Here is an 18,989-nt window from a genome sequence, read left to right as displayed (position 1 = left end):
TGCCCTTTGGAACTCGGGGGAGGTCATGGAGGCTGGAGTCTTGCCTATAAGAAACGGGGGACAAAAACGGGGCCACAGGGCCCCGCTCGGTTTCAGCACGTCCTGTGGGCTCAGGGGCACTTCTCGGGAACCCAGAGCTGCGCGAAACCACCGGGGGTCCAGTCCTGGGGGTTAGGACTTCAACACACGAACTTGGGGGGACATATCCAGAGCATGGCACCTCTCGAGTAAAAATGTGAGCCGGTGGGCATTCAGGGAGTTGAGTGGCTCTGCTCTGGAGGCGGTCCAGACCCGGGTCGCTTCCGCACCTAGGGCGGCCCTCTTCCCGGAGGCCTCAGAGGCTCGCTGCCGCACGTGTCTGCTCCATCCCCCGGGAGCCGGAGGAGCCGGAGAAGCGCGCTCAGCCTGTGAGGGTCCTGATCTGGAAGGTGCACACAAGGCCTCTGCTCACATCTCATTAGCCCTGTGGCCACACCTTGCTGCACAGAAGGCTCTGAAGCCTCCTCCTAAACTGGTAGCCATACGCCAGGTAACACTTAAATGAAGCGGAGAGCCGATGCCAAAGGATGACCAGCCAAACGCCTCCCCCCGCGGTGGTGAAAATTGCTTCGGGTTCAGTCTGGAGAGGTGGTAGTAACAGCTGCGAAAAACCTCAGCAGCTTGAAACAACAAAGGGGTGTGTGTCTCCTGCTCGCAAGTCATGTCACTCCGAGGTCGGTGGGGGAGCCAGCAGGGGCAGCCACATCTCAGGCACTGCTGGTGGCGCCACCAGAGGGAGAGAGCGCCGGGAGAGGTCAGACCCACCACCACGAGGGGCACTTCGGTGGCCACGTGGTCCCACCCAGCCCCAAGGGCACTGAAGTGCAGGCTTTCCATGGGCCGGGAAGGCAGGAGTCTGGGAGTATTTGCTGAATAGCATGAGTGGTGGATCAACAGAGGTCACATTATCACTGATGACATGCACTGTTGTTCACAGCTGTGCTGTGTTCGCTACCTTGTGATTACTTTCCTGGTTTGTCTAAAGCTTTTGTGTTTCCCGGAAAGAGAGAGAGAGGGAATTTTTTTTTTCTAGTTTTCATTAAATGTACTTATCGTGAATTCATCTTGAACTGCTTCCCCAACCCAGTTCTGTTTTTGTGGATTCTACCTGTTAATATTTCTTTACTATTTCACAAGATTTCCAGAGGCAGAGGAGATATCTGGTGATCAATCCACTGTGCTTAGAAGTCCAATATGGGTTTTCCAGTGGCTTCATTGTTCCTTGCAGATAGAAGCTGTCCTATAGTTGTGTAATGACTTTGGAACTCAGCAAACTCAATGGCCGAGAGCTCTTCCATCAATTTGATGCCTCTTCCATTGTGTGAGGGACCCCTGGGCTAATGCCACTGGACACCTGGCTCATTCACTTGTCTGTCCTTTGCAGTGAAATGGAGCAGGACCCTGTGGGACTCCTGGGCACAAGTCTTTCCATGTCACCCATTTCTTGTTTGTAGGAAATTGGTTTCATTCAGCTTCCAAGGCCGTCCCTGAGTTCCAAAGGGCAGTTTCAAACAGTCGCTAATCAGGGAACAGAGGGGATGCAGAGACAAGGGAGGAGCAGTCAAGAAAGAACAGTGCAGGGGCTTCCCTGGTGGCGCAGTGGTTGAGAGTCCGCCTGCCGATGCAGGGGACACGGGTTCGTGCCCCGGTCCGGGAGGATCCCACATGCCGTGGAGCGGCTGGGCCCGTGAGCCATGGCCGCTGAGCCTGCGCATCCGGAGCCTGTGCTCCGCAACGGGAGAGGCCACAACAGTGAGAGGCCTGCGTACCGCAAAAAAAAAAAAAAAAAGAAAGAAACAACAGTGCAGCCTTAGGGCAGGGTCCTGGTTCCTCCTCAAGGGATACACATAACAATACCTTTGAGCTCTTCTGCAGAACTAAAACCCCCAACAAATAGAAGACATTAACTACTTGATGAAGCACTCTTTATTCCAGAGAGGCCACAGTTGATGATACCACCTGATGCCAGAGGATATTTGGACTGAAGGAACAAGGGCCCTGCACACACTCTCATCCTTATCAGCAGCCCCACCCCAGGTTGGGACGCACAGTTTTGAGGGCATTAGCCCGCTGTGGCCCCCTCTGCCTGGCAAAGCAATAAAGCTCTTCTTGTCTACTTCACCCCAAACTCCGTCTCCGAGATTCCATTCGGTGCCAGTGCAAAGAGGTGGGGTTTTGGCATCAGCAGCACTGATCGTTTCCATTAGTTCTTCTGGGCAACCTGGGTGTCCAGGGACGGGGCATCACGAACACAGGAAATGTCCTAGAAAGGGCTAGAGATTCTTCAGGGTCTCCTCTGAAGAGCATTTGTTCTTTAAGCACCACAACCCACCCCAAACCTAAAACTGACCTCGTGCCTGCCTCGGAGGGCCCATCCCACCTGTCTGGCTCAGGACTGCAGCCTGCTGTCTAAGCTGCAGGAAGCAGGGGGCAGGGTGCCACTTTTGCCGAATGCTGACCAGGCAGTTTCCAGAAAGCAGGACATCTGACAGGCTGCTTTTCTGGTGGTTAGATTTTAATAAATACTGCAAAGGAAAGAGAAATTCTCAGACATGTAGCCTTTAAATGCTTTGACTATGCCAACTTACACAGTGAGATATCCTTTCGCTTAAAATACATTCCCATCATATATAAAGTCTTTTATTTTGGGAATATTTTCTTTCTTTGCCTGGGAAGCACTTGTTCTTTACCTGGGATGCTAGAAGTTCAGTTTCATGAGGGGACATCCGGTAACACACAGCATGAAGTTTCTTCGATTTCTGTTTCTGGGGAGCAATGGCAGGACTGACCTCGGATATCTGGTTGCAAATATTGCCAAACTATAGGATTTATGCCCGGACAATGACATGGAAGACACTTCACTTGGCCTGTCACAGCCTCAGTACAAAACTAGGGCTAAGTTTTTGGTAGCCAGTTTTCATTTCCATGATGCTGGTCTTTGCTCAGTGACTCTACAGTACTTTAAGGATTAGTTGTGATTACAAAACTAATACGGTCCCACAGTTTAAACAACACGCAAAAATTTTAAACCAGGGATTTTCTACATAAATGTAATCTATGTAAAATACACCTAATTTACAAAAACAAGATCACTTAGTCATTCTGTTGAGGAGCTCATTTATTTCCGGCAGAAGTCTTCGTAGTGACACATACGCAAAAGGTGCAGATGACGCTGAGTGGTGGACGGCAGGCAGCAGTGATAACCGCAGACAGCTGGTGAAATGATCAGGTCTGGAGGATCCTAACTAAGGTCAGTGGGTGGCTGCGCCAGAGCACAGGGCCGTGATCGGGGTGCGGCAGGGGTCGTGATCCCGGGGTGCAACAGGGGCCGTGATCCCGGGATGCGGCAGGGGCCGTGATCCCGGGGTGAGGCAGGGGCCGTGATCCCGGGGTGCAGCAGGGGTCGTGATCCCGGGGTGAGGCAGGGGCCGGGATCCCGGGGTGCGGCAGGGGCCGTGATCGGGATGCGACAGGGGCCGTGATCGGGGTACGGCAGGGGCCGTGATCGGGGTGTGGCAGGGGCCGTGATCGGGGTGCGGCAGGGGCCGTGATCCCGGGGTGCGGCAGGGGCCGTGATCGGGGTGCGGCAGGGGCCGTGATCGGGGTGCAGCAGGGGCCGTGATCCCGGGGTGAGGCAGGGGCCGTGATCCCGAGGTGCGGCCCAGGGCCCACCCGAAAGGCCGTCCGCCCTGGGAGCTGCAGAAGCTGAGGTCCAGAGCCCTCTGGAGGAGCGCGGAGCCACGCTGGGAGGTCACAGCGCTCGGTGCCCGGTTTCAAGCAGCATGCTTTCCAGAAGCAGCCTGCTGTCGCCCTCCACGTAGGGCTGGTGCAGCCACATGGACAGGTAGCTCAGGGCCAGGTCACGGTCGGCCGTGTGCGCCAGCTGCTCCACGACAGTGCGCTTCAGGCGGAGCTCCCGGCCGTACATGTCGGAGAGCTTGCGGGAGACCTCGTCTGAAAGGAACGCGAGCCGTCCTTGAACAGTGGCATTCAAGGGGGTTCCCTTGACTGGGGACGACCCGCCACTTTTTCTTTTTTTTGGCCACGCTCTGCAGCTTGCGGGACCTTAATTCCCAGACCCGGGATGGAACCCGCACCCTCCGAAGTGAAAGCACTGAGTCTTAACCACTGGACAGCCAGGGACTTTGCAAAGCTCCTCCTTAAAAGCTAGAGTCTGCGACAGCACAAGAGGAAGAAGGGCTCCAGCCAGTGCAGATTAGAATCAGATAACGTGGCAAATAAGTGTCATGAAATTAAGAAGAACCTGTTACCTTTTCCACTGGACTCTTAGGAACTGGCGATCACTCTGCATAGCAGACTGACCTCAAACCGGCAACGCTCAATAAACACATTACATTAGGTGATTTTCTGCCTTATTTAAGTCTCAGAGCAACATCAAATAGCTTAGTCCTTCTTTGAAACTAATAAAGCAGAAAAACAGCCTTTACCTCACAGCTTATTTAAGTAATGGAGTTTGTTTTTCCAGCAGTCTCCTTCCATGGGGCAGGCTGAAGTGACCCCCCACCATGTACTTTTAAAATGAAACAAAACAAAAAGCAAAAACCCATCCTTCTTGAAAAACAAAAACAAGATTTCTGCCTCTACAGAGGAGGCAAAGTGCATTCTACTCATTGGCCTTAAAGGGCTAATAATGGCAACTTGCTTCATGGGTCTCTAATTACATTTAATATTCTTTGCTGATTAGTAGGTAATTAAAGTCAAGAAGAAACACTCCTCTAAGATGTCCTCATCTCCTTCCTTCCCAATGGATCCTCTTCAATTGAATTTCAAAGGCTGTCAGCTTCTTAGAGGGCCAGATCTAAATGACACCAAATGCTCTCATAACCTACCCTTGAAAATCAATGCAGAAAGAACTACTTACAAAAATAGGCTGTGGGCCACGTGTGGAACAGGAGGGGCCGTTTTCTCTCCTCCCTGTAATGGTAATCTTCTAGTTCACAAATCCCCTTGGTAGTGGAAGACAGCTTTTCCATTTTCATCTGTATTTTGGTCTGAAAAGGTATTAATTTAGAATGTGAGATTATTATTTGAAATCCTGTCTTAGATTCAATAACTCTTAAGATTTCAAAGCTAAGAAATGTAAGTCTGTTGAGATCGTAAGTCCAATGATCCAACACCATTAACTCCATGTGCAGCAAATTTCCAGGGAGAAGGAGACTGACAGTTGCTACAATTTCACTCATTTGGATTACTTCAGTAATAAAGCCTACATCTCCAGTGCTGGAGAAGAGGAAGCTTGCTGGGTCCCGCTTCATTAAGATTTCTGAACATCACTAATTTTTTTAGCACCAAAGACCTGGAGGGGTGGCAAGGCAGGCTCTCACTTTTACAGGATGAGAGGAGAAGAGGCATTAAATGAGCTCATTTCTGACTCTTTTTTTAAAAATTAATTAATTAATCTTTGGCTGCGTTGGGTCTTTGTTGCTGTGTGCGGGGGCTACTCTTCACTGCCGTGCGCAGACTTCTCATTGCAGTGGCTTCTCTTGTTGCGGAGCACAGGATCTAGGCCCGCCGGCTCAGTAGTTGTGGCTCGCGGGCTCTAGAGCGCAGGCTCAGTAGCTGTGGCACGTGGGCTTAGTTGCTCCGCGGCATGTGGGATCTTCCTGGACACCAGGGATCAAACCCGTGTCCCCTGCACTGGCAGGCGGATTCTTAACCACTGCGCCACCAGGGAAGTCCCTCATTTCTGACTCCTATGAACTGCCTTTGAGTTTAATGCCAAAAGCTCGGCCTCTGTGCACCAGTGTCAAGTGAAATCTCGGAGACAGAGTTTTGGGTGAAGTAGAAGAGAATAGCTTGCTTGGCCAGGTAAAGGGGGACACAGCGGGCTCCTGCCCTGAAAAACTGTGTCCCCAACCCGGGAGGATTTGATGAGGGGTTTTATAGCAACAGTTCAAGGGTGGGGTTGCTGATAAGATTGGAGTGTGTGTGTGGGGCCTGCACCCCTTTAATCTGGTCTCCTAGTCTTGATGAGCTTCTCTGGTCCCTTTAATCTTGCCTCAGGTGGTTTCTTGGCTGCTCTTCCTTTGCTCAGCAACTGTTTGAACCTGCGCCCTTTGGAACTCAGGGAAGGTCATGGAGGCTGGAGTCTTGTCTACAAACAAGAAAGGGGGACGGAAAGGCTTCCGTGCCCAGGAGCCCCACAGAGTGCTGCTCTGTTTCCAGTTTACTGAAACCTCTTTGAGGCTTGTTTCCTTGTTTATAAAATGCTAACAACGAAAGGCAGCCCTACACACTTCACACAGGAAGGAAATGGTGAGGACGTGACATGGACGGTGCCTCAGTGTACGCCAGGCTCCGCGCTGCAGCACAAAGTGCCTGCTTCCACGGGGGGTCGGGGGACTAAGTTAGTACTTGTGGAGCCCCTGGTCGGAGCTACGTAAGGGCTTGTTAAGTAAAACAAATGGGTGAAGTAACAAAGATTGCAGATATCAGTAGCATGGGTCTACTAAGACCACAAGTCTAGTTCCTAAGTATGGAGTTAGCTTTCTGTACACCGGGCGTATAAGCAAAGATATATAAATCGTCAAATCTTCATTCCTTGCACTTAGTCCTTCAACCACCCTCCAATTACATCTGAAGAGGCAGGCACTAAATTTAGCAAACATTAATTTTTAAAGGACTAGAGTCCTTTCCCAAATCTTTCCAGGTTCGATATTTCACTCGACCCAACCCCAAGAGGCAGGACTCATCATTTCCGTACCACAGGTGGGAAAGTTCTCAAGGTTGCTGAGCTAGGGAAGGACGAGGCCAGGACTCGACACCACGCTTTCCGACCCCAAGTCTCTTGACACCCAATCCTAAGCTCTCTCCTCTGTGTCCTGAAGCAGCTCCACCTAATGCTAAGAAAAGCTGATAAAGGTCTGGAGAGCCAAGAAAATCCTGGAGGCTTGACACTGCCGGGCCAGAGGTGCCAGCCCCATTCTAGGGCTCATGCATCAATGACGATACCAAAGTCCCACGCACGGGCAGCGCTAAAGTGACAGCAGCTGGACACACTCTCAGCTCCACGTCCCCTCCCAAAGCCAGCAGCCCACACCTCGAGATGTTCGTCCTGCTTAGGGACAAAGGGTGCCTCCACCCTCTACCGATGTCAGATTCAAGACAAAGTCAAGTCTGGGAAACCATTCTCTCTAAAGGATGGAGGAAAATAGGAAAGATAATATCAATATCCTTATAACATCAACATTGGTTTTGAACCTAAGAATGAGAACTAACTCTCAAATCACTTTATTTTACTTTATATTTTGGCCACACTGTACGGCTTGAGGGATCTTAGTTCCCCGACCCCCGGCAGTGAAAGTGCAGAGTCTTAACCACTGGACCGCCAGGGAAGTCCCTCAAACCACTTCGAAATAGCATAAATTCACTGGAGCGGAACTTTGGGGCCTGACAACGAGCGCCCGTGGTCAGCCCAGGCCTTGCCTGAGGGCCTTGGGAACTCAGGTCACTATGGGCACGCAGTCACCCAAAACCTTGCGGCCGCTTTCAGCTGCCCTGCCAGGCCACGGCCCCTCACCCTGGACCCGTGCCGTAGGTGGAGGGATCAGGGACAGGACGTGCCGCCCGTTACTGCTCAGTCCATCAAGACGCTGGCTGGATGTTCTGGACCTTGACTCTACCTCCTAACATCCTCCCAGGCCGTCCCTCCTCCGCGCGGGTCAGTGGGACTGAGGAGGGGGCCCCGTGGTAGCAGACAGCCACTTAAGAATGGGGGGAGCCAAGGATGGACAAGGAAACCCGGTCATCACTCCTGACGTGCCTGAAAGGGAAGGCGAGATGTCTCTTCCCCCTCGTCCCGCGCAGATGCTCTTCCCTAGCGAGGTGTGCGTATGTGTAGAGTTATAAATGAGGACTTGTGAACTAAAGAAAAAGCCAAATGGCATTTAGGGACAAAATCCTTCCCAGGGTTTTCACGTTTTATAAAGGTCACATTAGTATATGTCACAAGTGTTTCTCATTGTCACCCAGTTTGGGGATTCTGTGAAATATTTTATGCCAGAAAGGAAGATGGAAGGTCACGGATGAAGAGGTTCTGGTGGGAGTGTGGCCACATCTAACGACAAACGACAGAGCCCAGCATGGTGTGTTTAACCTTGTTGGCTGTTTAAAGCATTTCAGTATACGCAGGGAACTACAGTCAATATCCCATAATAAAACATAAAGGAAAAGGATATGAGAAAGGATATGTATTTATATGTCTAACTGAATCACTTTGCTGTACACCAGAAACTGACACAACATTGGAAATCGACTATACTTCAGTGAAACAACGACAAAAACTGACAATTAAAAGCTAAGTGTGGGACTTACCTGGTGGCACAGTTGTTAAGAATCTGCCTGCCAATGCAAGGGACACGGGTTCGAGCCCTGGTCCAGAAAGATCCCACATGCCACGGAGCAACTAAGCCCGTGCGCCACAACTACTGAGCCTGCGCTCTAGAGCCTGCGAGCCACGACTACTGAGCCTGCGTGCCACAACTACTGAAGCCCGCGCGCCTAGGGCTCTGCAACAAGAAGCCACCGCAGTGAGAAGCCCGCGCACCACAACGAAGAGTAGCCCCCACTCTCAGCAACTAGAGAAAAGCCTGCGCGCAGCAACGAAGACCCAACGCAGCCAAAAATAAATAAATAGATTAATTAATTAATTTTAAAAAAAGCTAAGTGTGACCAGGAAATAAATAAATAAAATATTTCAATATAGGAACTTAGCCATTCAGTTTCTTCTCTTTCAAGCAATATGTGTGCCCATGCTTGGTCCAAACAGAACCACTTGCCATAATCAAATGGGTTAATTTGGGGAAAAAAAACATACAAGTGGTCAGTTTTCAACTGGGTTGTTCTGGAAATTTCGATTGATTACTCTGCCTGTGTTAATTCTCTACTGGTCCAGAAGTCTAGGTCTAGAACTCAACTACTGGAGACACAGCTGTGAACCTGGAGATAAAACAAAGAAAACACCGCGCCCACAAACCTTATCCTCCAGCCTTCCTGTGAGTGGGGCTTAAAACAAAGTGACTGATGACCCAGGCCTGTCTTGTTCCCGCTTGAGCACCAGGTGGAGAGCCTGGGCAGTGGGGGGGGGGGCAAGTGTTTCTTATCACAGCACAACCAGAAGGCAGCATTACCAAACAGATGGGACAACTGCAAAAACCTAATCATTTATTTAGCGGAGACAAATAGCCCCACACACGGCACAATATCCTGAAGACAGTATTGCATTTCAATCAAAGAAAAGCCTAAATCACCAAAATGTTCTCAATGCACGACTTATTTTTCTCATTTGAATGTTTCAGAAACCATTACATCTTACAATGGATGTGATGTTTAAAAGGGCAGTGCTTCTTTCCTGAAAAACTCTTAAACCTATAGTCTGCCTCATAATACGTGGAACCCTAACTTTGAATAAGTGGTGTCTTGAAGAAGTACAATTATATTTGACATATTCGGTTTAAAAAGGCAAGGAAGCACGTAAAACATTAGCAACCTTTCCATCAGGAAAGGTTAAACTATACAGACTTCCTATGTTTGTGGGAAGCTTTAGGTAGTTAGTTCAAAGATGTGCAAAACCTTATCCCTGTGTCTGGTTGAGATGAGGTGTTTTGTGCACATGCGGTGGCCAGCATGGTGGGTACTGACATCCAGACTTTAGTTAAACAAACATATAAGAGCATCTCTTATGTGCGAGATCAAGGCTCACAGGCCCAATCCAGCTCAAAGCCTATTTCTGTGTGTTGCTTGAGCCAAGAATGGGTTTTACATTTTCAAGTGGTTGAAAAAAAAAAAAAAAAAAATCAAAAGCAGAATATTTCGTGACACATGAAAATTATCTGAAATGCAAAGTTCAGCATCCATAAATAGAGTTTTATGGTGACACAGCCACACCCACTTGCCTCTGTATTGTCGCCGAGTAGAGGTGAGAGTGCCTGCAGGGTCCCCAAAGCCTGACCCACTTGCGGTGGAGCCTGGGAGTGGCTGAAATTGCCCTGGCAACACGCAGGACCAAAAGAACCAAGGTCTAGGACGACCTCTTGGGAAACAAGATTTATGGGACGCGTAGAGTGAGAGAGAGCGACAGAGGAGGTTGAGGGAGGAAAAAGGAAAGCTTGGTGAAGGAAAGCACGACCAGCCACGTGGAACGCCGCGAGGCGCTCGTGCCAGCGCGACACGCGGGGACCCCCGCCCCTCACCAGAGCGTCCAGGGTGGTCTGCAGCCCCTCGCACAGCGTCTCGAGCTCCCTGCTGTAGTTTGGATGCTCCTTTTCTGCGTTCTCATCAGAAGCCAGGCTGCTGCTCTCTAGTCCTATCGCGTCTTTGCTCCTGGACAAGATGGAAAAGAGTGGGAACAAAATGCACCCCACAGGCCCGCCTCATTGCCTTGTGATGCGCCCTCGAAAACTCAACGTACACGTACTTATGTCCTCATCGACTTTTTCCATTGGCGTCATTTCACGTCATCACGTTTACATGTTATTTATATATATACAACGGACATGCCCATCTGCCACTCAATTCTGCCCTAGAACCAGTCAATTCAATCCAGCCCCGTGGCATCCTCAGGGCGCAGGACATGGATCATTTCCTCCGAGTCCACCAGCTAGGGATGCGCTTTGTGAACGGAAGGCTGTGGCCCACAGCGCCTGAAATTAACCTAGTGGGGCCACGACCAACAATTAAGGAACAAAATTGGGGACCTCCCTGGGGGTCCAGTGGTTAAAACTCTGTGCTTCCACTGCAGGGGACATGGGTTGGATCCCTGGTCGGGGAACTAAGATCCCACCTGCCGTGCGGCGCGGCCAAATAAATAAATAAATAAATTTAAGGGAAAAAATTAAACATTAGAATAGCAGATATCAGAGAGCATCTTATGCAGTAAGGTAAGAACTGTTTCATGGAACTTGCAGAGCAGGAAGAGGTGGCAGAGGGCCGATGCGTGCGATGTGTTTGAAAGAATTGCAAAGAGCCGGCGGCCCAGGCCAGAAAGTTAACGCTAGAGCCTGGCCGGTAGACAAAGATATACAAATATCTAAGTACAACTTTGAGAGATTAAAACTACACATATATAGATCCATACTTATGTTTCTCTTCAGATCATAGAAATCTTTTGCATTTTACTATTCTCGTGGGTAGGAACAAGCTTGAGTCTTGCTTACATTTTTTGAGGCCTTCCATAAGCAAAGCTGATTAAAAAGAACAAAAACATATATATGGGAAAGTGCAAGAACAGGAAAGCAAATCTTCCAATTACAATTGGCAACTGCCAACAGTTTTTTTCCTAACTCCTTTGTCTTTTTAGAAGAACTCGCTAAGGGAAAACATGCTCCTGTGTGTCTCCTCTGCTCTGAATACCCCTCTCTACTTCTGACAGCTGGTCATCAAAGGGGGGGGGCGCGGTTCTCCACACCAAGCAATTCTCAGGTTCTCCGGACACCAGCTGGGTGTCTTACAATGTAACTCAATCCTGATACTGTCTACCAGAGACAGCATCAGATCCCACAGGTGAAGGGCTCTGTCCCACAAGACTGTCCCCGTCTCAACTTCAGACAGCAATCACAAGTTCAGGTTGCTACCTGTGCTTAGGACGGACCAGCTGTCAATTGGAAGTTCCCATGACCCCCTCCTTGGGTTCAATTAATTTGCTAGACCAGCTCACAGGACTCAGGAAAACAGTTTACTTTCTAGACTACCGGTTTATTACAAAGGATATTAAAGGATACAAATATCCTTTATTCATATACCTGTAGACAAGAGGTACTCAAGGCAAGGTCTGGAAGGTTGAGCAAAGGAGCTTCTGTCCCTGAGGAGTCTGGGGTACATTTCCCTTCAGGCACGTGGACGCGTTCTGGTTCCCCAACCCAGAAGCTCTCCAAACCCCCGTCCTTTTAGGTTTTTACAGAGGCTTCATTATGAAGGCATGATTGATTAAATGATTGGCCATCAGTGATTAATTCAACTTCCAGCCCTTCTCAACTCCCTAGAGGTAAGTGGGGGGGGGACCTGACAGTGCCAACTCTAGTCACGTGGTTACTGCCTCCCTCCTTAGGGTTTTCCAGAAGCCTCCTCATTAACACAAACTCAGGTGTGGTAGAGAGGGGCTTGTTATGATAACAGGAGACTCCTTTCCCCTTTATCACCCTGGAGCTATTCCAGGAACTGGAGAACAAAAGAACAAACCTCAGCATAACTAAAGATTCTCCCAGGCTTCCCTGGTGGCGCACTGGTTGAGAGTCCGCCTGCCAGATGCAGGGAACATGGGTTCGTGCCCTGGTCTGGGAAGATTCCATATGCCATGGAGCGGCTGGGCCTGTGAGCCATGGCCACTGAGCCTGCGCGTCCAGAGCCTGTGCTCCGCAGCGGGAGAGGCCACAACAGTGAGAGGCCCGTGTACCGCCAAAAAAAAAAGAAAAGATTCTCCCATTGCTCATATCTCTAAGGAAATTATAAGGGTTTTAAGAGCCGTGTGTCAGGTACAGGGACAAAGACCAAACATATATATATTTTTTTACTATAACTCACAATACCACAGAAATAAAATGCAGCATTATAAAGTGATACTTCTTCCTAGAAGATACCAGTGTCATGAATTGAGTCTGTATCCTTCCAATCCATTTTTATAATTTTATATACAGATGTAACCATGAACAATTTGTAGTATAATTTTGCATTTAAAATGTACACACACAGTTCATACTTGCATGCATCATTTTATCACTTGCTTTTTCGCTTTATATAATTTATCCATGTTCCTAGAGACCACCCTTCCCCTTCTAAAAGACTGCCATGAAATTTCTGCCCAATCATTAAGGGTGAAGCACACAGAGCACACTTTGTAAGTACTTACAATAAACTGATTTTCAGGTTGGCAATGTTATTTGCGGTAGCAAAACCTCCATCATTGAGGGTTTCCCATTTCAGGATTAAATTATGCCAATCGGCTGCATTGTCCTTAATTTTCCTTGCACTGACAGATAAGACAGGTTTTCTGGGCGTTGCACTTCCAAGAGTCTTTGCTGATAGGGAGCAAAAGAAACATAATAGTATGAAATTCATGATCCCCGGTTGGGGGGAAAACCCAAACTGTTCTAATTTGCAACAGTAAAACTATCGGAAACACTACATCCACTGGACAAAACACGTTGTGGAAATGAAGACGTGTGGATGAAATGTGAAAGTCCCTGCAACAAGACAAAACAGAATTGTTTCTACATTTTTAGGTCTCACCAGATATATGAATCCTCTCGAAGCTTAATGGCTCCACAAAGTTTTACCCTGAGCACTTTGGCCACCTTCAAAGGTTGGGAAGGAGGTGGAGCTGTGACTTCCTGCTACGAGGCTCCGATGCCCCTGCCTTACCGCACCCATTCTCCAGTCTCTGGAATTTTGATACCTGACGTTTGCTCAGAGCTTTGTGGGTCACCAGAGCTCATCACTCCAACACACTGACAAGGCTGAACCCCAGAGATGCAGTGACGATCTCCATGCTAGGAATGAAGGAGGAGGTCCAAAGTCCTTCAGGACCTGGCTCCTTCTCTGCCTCAACACTCACCTCAACCCTGACCTTGAAGCCCCTCCATCTCTAGGTAAAATCAACTACTGCCAGCTCTTGAAAAGTCCTTTGCATGTGCAGTTCTCTCTGCTAGAAAGCTCTTTCCTTCCTCGGACTAACGCTGCCCATACCCCAGGACTCACCCAGATCCCAGCTCCTGTGGGAAGCAACACCCAGACCACTCAGGCTGTTTGGGCCCTCCCAGCCCTCCTGTGCCCTCTCTTCTTCTCTACTTAGAATCCTTCAAAGGCGTCTCATGGCCCACAGGATAAGGTCCAGATTCTGAGAGAGGCCCCTTAAGGAATCCAGGACACACATGGCGGTATAGTTTGGAGTCTAGACTCTGAAGACCAGAATGACTGGGTTTGAATTCCAGCTCTGTCACTGACAGTTGTACAATCTTAGGTTAAGTTAACCTCTCAGAGCCTCAAAGTGCCTATCTGTAAAATGGGGATAAAATATATCTACTACAAAGAGTTGATGTGAAGATCAGATAATATATATGAAGCTGGGAATTCCTTGGCAGTCCAGTGGTTAGGACTCCACGCTTCCACTGCAGGGGGCGCGGGTTTGATGGGGAAACTAAGATCCCACACGCCACACAGCACGGCCAAAAAACACCCCCAAAAAACATATACATATATGTAAAGCTGTGAAGGTGTGAGGGCCTGGCACATGGCAAGTATTCAACATAGGATGTATTACCACAAGGGCCTCTCCAACGTGTTTTTCCCACTACCACCAAGCAATAAACTCAATTCTGACACTATCTATCTGGAAACGGCATCAGATTCCACAAGTTAATGACTCAGTCCTGTAAGCCTCCTCCCCTGCCTCCACTTTAGATACCTGTCTCGAGTCCAGGTTGTCACCTGTGCTTCTGACCCACTGGCTACAGGTTGGAGGTTCCAAAGACCCCCCCCTCCCTAGGGTTTGATTAATTTGCTAGAGTGGCTCACAGAAAACATTTTACTTACTAGATTACTAGGAAGAGCCAGATGGAAGAGATGCATAGGTAACGTATGTGGGCAGGGGTACAGAGCTGACAAGCTCTCTCCAAGTGCCACTCTCCCTGCGTCTCCACCTGTTCACCAACCTGGAAGCTCTCACAACCCTTTGCTTTTGTTTTTTTATGGAGGCTTCATTACATGGGCAGGATTGATTAAATGACTGACCACTGGTGACTGATTTAACCTCCAGCCTCTCTTGCCTTGTTGGAGATGGGGGCTTGGGGGGGTGGGACTGAAAGTTCCAGCTCTCTAATCACATGGCTGGTTCCCCTGACAACCAGCCCCCATCCTTAGGTTACCTAGGAGCTCCACTTTTAAATGTCATATTGATTTTTCATTCATTCTTTTTTTTTTTTTTTTGTGGTATGCAGGCCTCTCACTGTTGTGGCCTCTCCCTTTGCAGAGCACAGGATCCCGATGCCCAGGCTCAGTGGCCATGGCTCACGGGTCCAGCCGCTCTGCAGCATGTGGGATCTTCCCAGATCGGGGCACGAACCCGTGTCCCCTGCATCGGCAGGCGGATTCTCAACCACTGTGCCACCAGGGAAGCCCCTATTCATTCTTCACTTATACAACTAACCAATATTTGCCAAGCGCCTACATTATGCCAGCTGTGGAGGCTGAAATGACTAAACTAGATAGACCAGGACCATTTTCATGGAACTTACTTTCCAAAGATGAGGTGGATAACAATTAGATGATCATCAGTTTAAATCATAAGTGCCACAAAATAAAACAGGGTCTTGTGTTAGCATGAACCCCTGAGATGCTGTCATTTAGGCTGAAACCTGAATGATGAGAAGTCAACAGCAGGGGCCCTAAGGTGAGAATGAGCTTGGTGAGTGTGAAAAAAAAACAAGACCAGTGTGGCTAGAATGAAATGGAGAGAGAGGAGACAGTCAGACAGCTAGAAACTTATAGGCCAAGATAAGAAGTTTGGGTTTATTCCAAGGCAATGGAAAGCAAGCAGTAAGCTTTGAGTTGGGAAGTGACATGATCTGATGTAGGTTTTTAGAAAGTCACTTCCACAAAGAAGTCCTCCTGGCTCCGCAGGTTGGGTAAGGACTCACTGCACTATATATCTGGAACACCCTGTACTTCATTCAGCTTCATTCATGACACTCACCAGTGTGAGTGTTTAGTGTCTAGTACATTCCTTGATAGACCGTTAAGTTCCACCAGAGTAGGGACTAAGACTGTCTTGGTCCCTATCATAATCTCAGCACGTAGTAGGTGCTGACCAGAATGTGTTAAATGGAGAAAAAGCTCTTACCATCTGTACTATAATCTTCTAAGGGTTTCCCTCCCCCAATAGGGGCTCCTTGCGGGCGAGGACCACATGTGATTCATCGTGTCTGACCCATAGCCAGCACATATTTAGGAACCAAAAACAATGTTCTGACTTCAAGAAACTCACAGTCTAGCTGGGAAAGAGATCAGCTACCAATCACAGGGCAGGGCAGTAGCATAGTGGCTACGTTACTTATCCCCTCCGAGCCTCGACTTCACCTGTTGACGTTACTTCATGGGATCGCTGTGCGCCTCAAACGAGCTGATCCACTGAAAGTACTTAGAACACGACTTGGCGCACAGTGAGCACTCGCTGAATGATAGCTTTTATTACAAGCACAAAGCTCTGTGGCCGGGAATTCTGAGGGGAGTTCAGGGAAAGTGCTCCGCTGGTGCTAATTTATAACGACAGTTACAATTTGAGTGTCAGGATCTGCTGACACTCCTTTGCATCATCTCGTTCTACACATGAAAAAATCGAGGCTCGGCACAACTGACTCCCTGGCCGACCGCAGAGCCTGATCGGAGCCAGCGGGCTAGGCTGGGGCAAGGGACGGACCGCCATTCAACCTGGGAGGCCTCCGGCCTCAGGCCAGCCCGAAGATTAAACTATAACGATGGTACGCTCCCTGCCTGGGGGAACTTGCCCTTCTCACGCACCTTCCATGCTGGTCGCAGAGATCCCGGGAAAGAGATCTGGAGCCCCGCCCACGCACGCCGGAAGTCCTTTACGTCACATCCGTCCCTCCCACCGCCTCCTGAGGCTCTTCCGCTCTAGCCGCCGGCGGAGTCAGCTGCAGCTCGTCGGTGCCCCGTTGCCCAGGGAACGGGCTCCCGGCAGTCCCCGCGGCTCCGAGTTCATCCCCGCCTCCTCCGGCCCGGCCGGGCCGAAGAGTCCGGACGGGCTGCAGCGTGAGGTGAGTCTCACGACGCCGCCCGCCCCGCCACCCGGCCCCGCGCCCCTCCCTCGGACTTCCCGCCGCCGCTCACTCAGCCCCGGGGCCACCCTCCCTCGCCTCGGGGTCTCACTGCCCGTTTCGCTCCCGTCTCGCCCGTGCCGGACGGCCGAGGTCGAATACCATGGCACACGAAGCGCCGGGCTGTGTGCCCGGCAGAAGCTGTCAGTCCGCCGAGGGAGTAGTCGTCGCCCACCCCTCCTGGGCGTCGCGGGTCGGCCGACGCCTTCCGCGGGCCCTCCGCCCCACGCGACCCGGCTCGCTCGCCCCTCCCCTTCCGCGCCTTCCCTTCCCTGTGCCGCACCCTCGCATCCCCTTTGCGCCGCCGGCCCGAGGCGCCGAGCTCCGTGGTCTTATGATTGACGCTGCGTCGTATCCCTCGACCCTCTCAGTCCCCGGTCCCTTCATCCGCCCACCAGCGCCTGGCACCATGCCTTGGCAGGTACCCAGTAGGTGCTCAGTAAGTGTTCGTTAAATGGATAAATGAACGACTCGTCTCCCAGTCCTGCCTTAAGGCCTCAGAGGCAGAATAGTGAGTGCAGGTTGAAGAGTGGGGTACCCTCGAGTCAGACCCTGCTCACAGCGCTGCCCCGGCCTAGCTGTGTGCTCAGGGCAAGTGATGTCTTACCAAACTTCAGGTTCATCATCAGTGAAGTAGGGATGGTAATAGTTTCTAGCTCTGGCTTGGTGGAAGGATTAAATGGGTCAGTGCGTGTGAATTGCTCAGCGCCGTGCCTGGCACGCGGTCCATTTCCATAAAGGCTAGCCCCTGCCCTCCTTACCCGCATACCCTACTTCCTTTTCTCTTCCCTGGGCTTTGTTCTTCCTCACTTTCTCGCTGAGCTTCAGGAGTTTTATTCTGTTCTGTTGCTTCTGTTAACAGTTGGCAGAGTGTGGGGTACCAGCATAGATGCACCTTCGCCTTATCTGCTGGAGTGATCAGTTGCCCTTGGGGTTGACTTCCTCCTTGTAGCCAGGGTCTTGAGAACTTTAAGGAAAGGAGTTCTGGAAATCTCCAAACCCAGATCCCAGCATGGGCAGAATCTGGGAATAAAGCCACTGTAGCCCTTGTGGTCACCAGTGACTCCTGCAAGGGGCTGCAGGGCATTTTGTACCTTCTCTCACCCAGCTACAATGTACCTTGATAAAGCTCTGACCTTGCTCCCCCCCCCCAACATCTCTTGTTGGTTCATTCAGCAGATAGTTATTTGTTTGGGGCCTCTTGTATGCCAGCCACAGTACCAGCTTCTAGGGATGCTGTGGTGGACCAGACAGACCCAGTCCCTGCCCTCAGGGAACTTTCACACTTGAGAAGCAGCAGGTATAGATACAGGGGATGCTCTTTGTGAGTTTTCAAGACTGGCGGGGGGGATAAGGAAAGTCCTCTTCTGAAGGAGTGACTAGTAAGTAGCTTTTGTTTGGTTTCAGTTATTTTGTTGTCACATTGTCTTTTTCAATAGAAGATTGGCTCCTACTGGATCTGTTTTCAGTTTTCTCTTAGAGAAATTACACTTTAAGTTTGAGGAAGGTCTCATTTCATATTAGCTTCTATGTAATTTGAACAAAATGGCTCCTGGAACTTACTGAGGAGAAAGGGAAGGAAGCAGGCGTCAGGGAGACCAGCTGATTAAACTTAAAATAAGTGAAGAACAAATGAGGAAACAGTTACACACATAATGAAGACAAGCTTCGGAGTCAGGCATGGAGAGATTTCTAGATATAGTGGAGCTCAAGGAGCTCGATAGAATCCAGAGGGAGTAGTTGATGGCTCTGTGAACTGCTGAGGTGGAAGTGAGTTGTTGTTCAAAGTGTGTGTCGATTTTAAATGAACGTATTCTTTGGATCCAGACATGAGAGACCAGTGAATTTTTGCATGATGGACGTAACTGAGGTAGAGTGACTTCATATTTTGTTCTGTCATACTTGGGGAATTCTGGCACAGTGTTTTGAGGGAGATTAATTCAACAAATATGTGTTGAGCATTGACTGTACCACACTCCCTGTTGGTCTTTTGAAGCGCTACAAATTTGTGGATGAACAGGATGCGGATGAAGACGAGAAAGAAGCCATTGAGGAAGATAGAGAACAAATCATGATGGTGCCGTGGGATAACTGCCCTCATAGCGT

The 18,989-nt window shown here is 49.7% G+C and overlaps 2 protein-coding genes across 2 annotated transcripts in view; one reads left to right on the top strand and one right to left on the bottom strand.

Moving 5' to 3' along the window:
* Window positions 1-3,139: 3,139 nt before the first annotated feature.
* On the bottom strand, window positions 3,140-16,655 carry CINP (cyclin dependent kinase 2 interacting protein). Its single transcript, XM_059058270.2, has 5 exons — window positions 16,567-16,655; window positions 12,902-13,070; window positions 10,251-10,380; window positions 4,922-5,051; window positions 3,140-3,993 (listed from the first exon to the last, which is right to left on the bottom strand). Exons 1-5 carry the CDS (start codon window positions 16,571-16,573, stop codon window positions 3,791-3,793), a joined length of 639 nt encoding a protein of 212 aa, XP_058914253.1. The 5' UTR covers window positions 16,574-16,655; the 3' UTR covers window positions 3,140-3,790.
* Window positions 16,656-16,666: 11 nt separating this feature from the next.
* Window positions 16,667-18,989, top strand: part of TECPR2 (tectonin beta-propeller repeat containing 2) — a 98,390-nt gene continuing 96,067 nt past the window's right edge. The window contains exon 1 of the mRNA XM_059058196.2: window positions 16,667-16,823. The gene's annotated coding sequence lies outside the window, so the exon portion shown is untranslated. The remainder of the gene's footprint in view (window positions 16,824-18,989) is intronic.

This window comes from Kogia breviceps, chromosome 3 (genome assembly GCF_026419965.1).
Source record: "Kogia breviceps isolate mKogBre1 chromosome 3, mKogBre1 haplotype 1, whole genome shotgun sequence".
Taxonomy (NCBI): Eukaryota; Metazoa; Chordata; class Mammalia; order Artiodactyla; family Physeteridae; genus Kogia; species Kogia breviceps.
This window is presented reverse-complemented; position numbering and strand designations above follow the sequence as displayed.

Bases quoted from the DNA above. Each gene is read 5' to 3' on its own strand.
- CINP (XM_059058270.2), bottom strand. The intron at 10,381-12,901 runs GTAAGTACTTAC...CATCTTGTCCAG, and splicing joins AACCTGAAAATCAGTTTATT to GAGCAAAGACGCGATAGGAC. The intron at 5,052-10,250 runs GTGAGGGGCGGG...ATACCTTTTCAG, and splicing joins AGACCACCCTGGACGCTCTG to ACCAAAATACAGATGAAAAT.